General features: G+C 34.2%; 1 protein-coding gene across 4 annotated transcripts in view; it reads right to left on the bottom strand.

Annotated features, from left to right (window-relative positions):
- Positions 1-1,060: 1,060 nt before the first annotated feature.
- Positions 1,061-6,000, bottom strand: part of LOC139770115 (uncharacterized) — a 34,380-nt gene continuing 29,440 nt past the window's right edge. For all 4 annotated transcript variants that reach the window (XM_071701847.1, XM_071701846.1, XM_071701845.1 and 1 more), the window contains 3 exons: positions 5,538-5,935; positions 4,545-5,229; positions 1,061-4,229 (listed from right to left, as the gene is read on the bottom strand). In XM_071701847.1, coding sequence (XP_071557948.1) covers positions 4,096-4,229; positions 4,545-5,229; positions 5,538-5,935 — 1,217 coding nt within the window. In that variant the 3' untranslated portion in view covers positions 1,061-4,095. The remainder of the gene's footprint in view (positions 4,230-4,544; positions 5,230-5,537; positions 5,936-6,000) is intronic.

The following is a 6,000-nucleotide window of genomic DNA, read 5'->3' as shown; positions in this document are numbered from 1 at the left end:
TTCGACATCCCCCGATTATCGTACTCCAGATGCGCCCACTGTGAATTAATGTGGTCGATTATGATACATGAACGATGAACGCGATGTGCAAATGCATCGCTCATTGTTAAATATTAAACATTGTTAAAAATTAAACCAGTACCTTAAGTTAAACAACATTTTGTTACATTTAACTACCATGTGTGTCGAAATTTATTATTTTAACACAAAACAGTATTATTTTAACTCCATTAATTTGGTTAAATCAATACTGTTTTAGTTAAATTAACGACATGTTATAGGAATAGCGACCTATGGGAATGGTTAAAAATCATTCAAATTGAGCATAACTTTTTGACACGAATTTAACAATGTTGCGCATCCGACACTTTTCGCGAATTTTACCCGAAACGCGCGCATCCAAGCCTCGTACGCGCAATTGACAACGAAATCGTAGACCGCCCTTCGTAAATAACCTTCGCAGATCGCGTCCGCGGCCGATCGGACGAGTTCCTCGCGGATGAAGCCGACGACATGGCTGGCGCGTTCGTTTTCCAGTATTTCCTGCCATTTCGCCATTGGAATGCGAGAGGGCGGAGGCGAGAACTCTTCGGCGATTTCGGAGACGCGCGACACGTGCAAAGAATTCGTCGATTCGTTGTTGCGCCGCGAATTCCTTAGCATTTCTTTCTTCAGTCGTTTTTCAAGAACTATTTTGATCCTAATAAAATTTTGAAGTCAACGAAGAATAGTCCATCCATATGTACACTTTTAATAAACAAGTAACATCTTGAAAGATCGATATAAATGGGGAGAGTTTATTTATTACTATAGAAGTTCAGGCAAAAAAAATATATATAGTGTCCTCTTCATTTATGTTAATTTATTTCGTGTTGAGGATTATAAGTAAAAACTGTTCTTAGAAGAATATCGAACAACAGAATTAATTTTGATTGATTTGAATTTAATTTGAATTGAATTTGTAAGTTAATAGACGGCAAAATATTGTGTGTAATATGAGCACACAAAGTGGGTTAAAAAATTGCTATGAACAAAAGGCCAATGACGATATCGCTCATCGTAACATTCAATATATATTTATTGTCTCAAGATACTGTATGTATTGAAATTTACAAGGCTATCAATAAAAAGGCTATCAATAAATTGCATTAGAAATAAATCGCGTCTAAATATGAAACGTTAACTTCTTTTCGTTGATAATAAATTTCTAATTTAAGGCCTAGCTGCAGATTTTCTTTTTCGAAACTGTAAACTTTACGAAAACGTAATTAGAAGCACTAACGCTTCTCTTCTTGATACGATACGATATGATGCGATAAAAGTGAAACTGCAATTTATATAAATGCAATTCAATAATATTTTCAGCTCACGAAAGCGTTGAAAATGTTCAATTAAGTTATCGGTCGATATTAACCCTTTAACCGAGGTTGTTGATTTGCTTTATTCTACTTTAATTCTACTTAAATTTAAATATGAATTTATTAATTGCAACAATTATATTTGAATTAAAACTAAGATGATTATTCGATTCAATATTGTTTGATTAAAAATAACTCAATCACTCTTTACATAATTAGATATAATGAATTACAATAAATTTCGAATATTGTTTATATTTGAATCATATATAATTTTTATGGAAAATTAAATTAAAGATTATAACTAAACTTTAAGAATGTCACGATTATTTTAATGGAGTTTATAAGCAATTAATTTATGATCAAGTTTATGCTTAATCATAATTATAGATGTGCGGTTAAAGGGTTAAACGATCTCGTTTTCTATTCGCTTGCAAAAATTCGACTGTGAATTAATTGACAGAATTATTATTATTATGGAATTGCAGTGAACGACATATACAATACAAGTGCTACATCGTCTTCTTATTATTTATACTATAGCATGATCTTTCGGTAATTCGTGTAACTTTTCTCACCGATAATATAAGCAGATTCGTAATAATACGCTAGGCAACCTAGGCGAATGCCCAAGAACGCTAAAAATACTTGTAATAATATACTGAAAATGAACGAGAAAAATTAGTGTACCATAAAAGTATTCGTATGCCATCATTTTATTTTGCGATAGTAATTAATTGCCCATCATACATTAAAAAAGAAAGGCAAAACAAATCTCCGTGAGTAAATTTTTATTGTTTGTATTCTTAGTTTTTAAGTAACAATTTGCTTTTTAAATAAAACTATTCTGAAGCAAATTGTTTCATTAAGTTCATAATTTTCAGATTTTCTTCTGAAGAATATTCGTTAATACCCGATAATAATGGAATAATATAAAATCTACCAAAGAAATAATCTTTAATTATACAAATATTTTTATCATACTACTAATACAATAATAAACGTTAGAAATATATGTTATGCAATTTTTATGAATGATGCAGCACATATTAATATTTATATCTAAACACTTTACATATAAGTAATATCTATATTTTTTTAGGTGTTGAGTTTATCTACTATTGACTAATAGAATGAGATTCAGAGAAACGAAGATGATAATGCATGAATATTATTTTATTGTATAACGCTTTATGATCTATTCATGTTTACATTCTTAATTGCTAATTAAAACGTACAGAGGAAAAATGGCGATATACGAATACTTTTTGTACTTACACATAAACTTCGTTAATTATTACAATCGAACGTTTTGTTCCTGTAAACTGTAAAGGAATAAATTTATAATTGCATTTAAAGTATCTAAACAGTATGTTAGATAATTGAGAATATTTCTGCTTTTTCAGTATTTGTTTTGGAGAGCTAGAACGTTTCATATAGGTGTACTTTATGAATAATGTTTTACTAAAACATCTCTCTTCAATTTTATTTTTAAAATAATAGATTTGCAGTTGCATGTTAAAAAACATTTTAGTTGATAAAGTATACCGTCTAATATAAATTCGTATGTGGATTTACGTAGATCCTGCTACCAGCTCGTATCTTTCACTATACTCAAAGCTCTAATTCTTTCGCGTGTGATTAATTCTAATTGGACGAACGAGATGCTTGAACGAGTTTACTACGTTACGGAGGAATTACGTTTATTTGCCGTTACTCTGATACGAAGAGATTCGCGCCACAAAAATTCTCTTACTCTGTTTCTCGTTTCTCACTTGATTATCACATCCTCAGTTCGAGGTCTGAGAATCTTTCAATTCTTAAATCCTCGAATGCTTTTAATCGCTTGGACTTCCAATTACTCGAATTCCAAGCTCTTTAATTTCTCCAATTTTCAGTTTGTATATAGCAGTTTGTAAACAGCCTTAAATATAGCAGATTTTTGAATTTCTAAAAAAATTTTTCTTATTTTCTATTTGACCGATGTTAAATTTTTAGAGCTGTTATATCTGTAAATCATGAAATTATTAGATTTTTATCATAACTTGATTTAAAAATTTTTTAAATATAATATTTTCCAATTTCTTGGATAAAATTTCCGTATCTTCAAATTATTAGTTTTCAAAACTTTTTGAAAGGATTCTTAAAGTCTTGCAATTTTGAGATACATATGTCATTATAATCCTTTATTTTTTCATATTTTGAAATCCTTAATTCTTTAAACTCTTCAATTTTCGTATCTGTGAAAGCCGGAACTTGCTTTTCTAGTGTTCTCGTTGTTAGATTCTTGATTATTTGAACCCTCGGAATCCTAAGACCTAATTCTTAGATGTCATAAAATTCGAATACACGAATTTTCTGGTCTTTAGGTTCTCAAGGTTTTTGGATGTTCAATTCTTCAAATTTTAGAGTCATTTGATTAGTCCTAAGAGAATTCTTCGATCTTCCACATCTTAGGAGCTATAAATCATTGGATTGCTGGAAGTTTGAATCCGCGGATTCCTGAACGTTACATCCTTCGGACTCTTGGATTTCTGAACTCTACGATTCTAGGCTTGTATCTCCTTGGATTCATGGAACTTTCGAATCCTCCGATCCTGGAGCTCACATCCTTGGATCTCCAAGGAACTCCCTCCTTGCCTTCTAATAGTCGATATGACTCTTTCCTCGCAGTACGCGTGCACGGTGAATCTTTTCTTGTTTAAATTGGAAGACCAACATCCATCGTGAAGGTCCTTTAAGCGTTAACGCTGATTATACCACCGTTTCCGGGAAGGCCGGTTTCTCCCATCAAGGCCAAATCAACTTCCTTCGCGGCCAATCTACCTTCTGCGATCGCCCATACTACGAGAGACTGTCCACGTCTGCAATCTATTTTACAAAGTACATGTAATAACAAATATATAATATTTATATATTATATATATTTTGTAATCAAAAGTTTGTGTAAAGTACAAGGCAGAAAGTTACATTATAAGTTAAACGTTTAAAAGAATATATATTATAATTCTAATAAAAGCAAATAAGATGATAAGATTTTTAAAAATTATAATACTAAATTTGTAATAAATGCAAGATCTGGGCAATTTTTTCTTGGCAAAACTGAAGGTATACATTATAGATATAATAAAAGAAGCAGAATTTTTCTTGTATGATGTATTTAACGCAATAATATTATATACTAACCGCCTGCTGCATATATTTTGGGTAAACTAGTACAATATTTCTCGGCCGGAGTCTTATAGTTTCCTCTTTCATCCAATTCGGCGTTCACTTCCGTGGCGATGTACTTCTCGGGTCCGAGGAAGCCCATGGCGAGCAGTACTAGATCGCACTTGTACACCTTCTCTGAATTTGGTACCTCCTCCATCTTCCATCGACCATTCTCGTCCTTTCGCCATTCCACGGTTACCGTCCTGATGCCACTCACGTGGCCTTTTCCGTCGTCCAAAAATTCCTTGCTCAACGTACTGTATCTACGCGGATCTCGGCCAAATTTCAGGGATACCTCCTCATGACCGTAATCAACCTTGAACACTCGTGGGAATTGAGGCCACGGGTTATCCTTGCCCCTCTGGGCCGGCGGTTCGGGCAGGATTTCGAAGGTCGTGATCGTCTTCGCGCCCTGACGTAGCGAGGTTGCTATACAATCGCATCCGGTGTCGCCGCCTCCTATGATGACAACATCTTTGCCCTTGGCTATCAGTCGCATATTTAGGGGTGCTGTGTTACCCATTTGTTTCTTCTGCCAGTGCTCTAGGAAACTCACGGCAAAGTGAATTCCCTCCAGCTGTCGACCTGGAATCGGCAGATCTCGCGGCCATGTCGCGCCTGTACATAACAGTATCGCGTCGTACAGTTCTTGAAGTTCCTGCAATAATATACATGCGTGAGTGTCGGAGAATTATGTTATATAAATAAATGAATGATATTTTGTGGGAATGAGCACCGTCGTTCAAATAGAAAATGAAGAGATCTATTAGAGTGTATAAATATTATAGAAATGAGAATATAATTTTTATATTTGCCATATGTATATAGTATATGATGGATATTGTATGGATATTGTATGATGGATATACAAATGGTAAAAATATTATCAAATTTTCTCATTTATATAATTATAATGATATATATAAGGTTGTAAGAAAAATTGTCATCTCAAACACGCTCGCTTACCTGCATTGTAATATCCTTGCCTACATCGACGTTCGTTTTGAAGATGACTCCCTCTGCGGCGAGCAGAGAGACTCTTCTTTGTACGACCTGTTTGGACAGCTTCATCGTCGGTATACCGTATTGCAGCAACCCACCGATTCTGTCGTTTCTTTCGAACACGGTCACCGTGTGACCCGCTTTGTTCAGTTGATGAGCAGCGGCCAATCCCGCGGGACCGGATCCGATTACAGCTACTAATCGTCCAGTTCTTCTGGTCGGTAGATGAGGCACGATCCAACCTTGCTCAAACGCGTGATCGATTATGGCGCACTCGATATTCTTGATTGTCACCGGTGGTTCGGAGATTCCTAGGACGCATGCACCCTCGCAAGGTGCGGGGCAGACCCTTCCGGTAAACTCTAGATTATTTAATTTCAAAAGATTAGATATAATTATTTACAATTGATTGATAAAATATATAAAT

Source organism: Temnothorax nylanderi, unplaced genomic scaffold (genome assembly GCF_030848795.1).
Source record: "Temnothorax nylanderi isolate EJ_2023f unplaced genomic scaffold, tnyl_v1.0 TNYL_tig0027_pilon, whole genome shotgun sequence".
In the NCBI taxonomy this organism is placed as follows: domain Eukaryota; kingdom Metazoa; phylum Arthropoda; class Insecta; order Hymenoptera; family Formicidae; genus Temnothorax; species Temnothorax nylanderi.
Note: the sequence above shows the minus strand (reverse complement) of the source record. Positions and strands in the feature narration are given on the sequence as shown.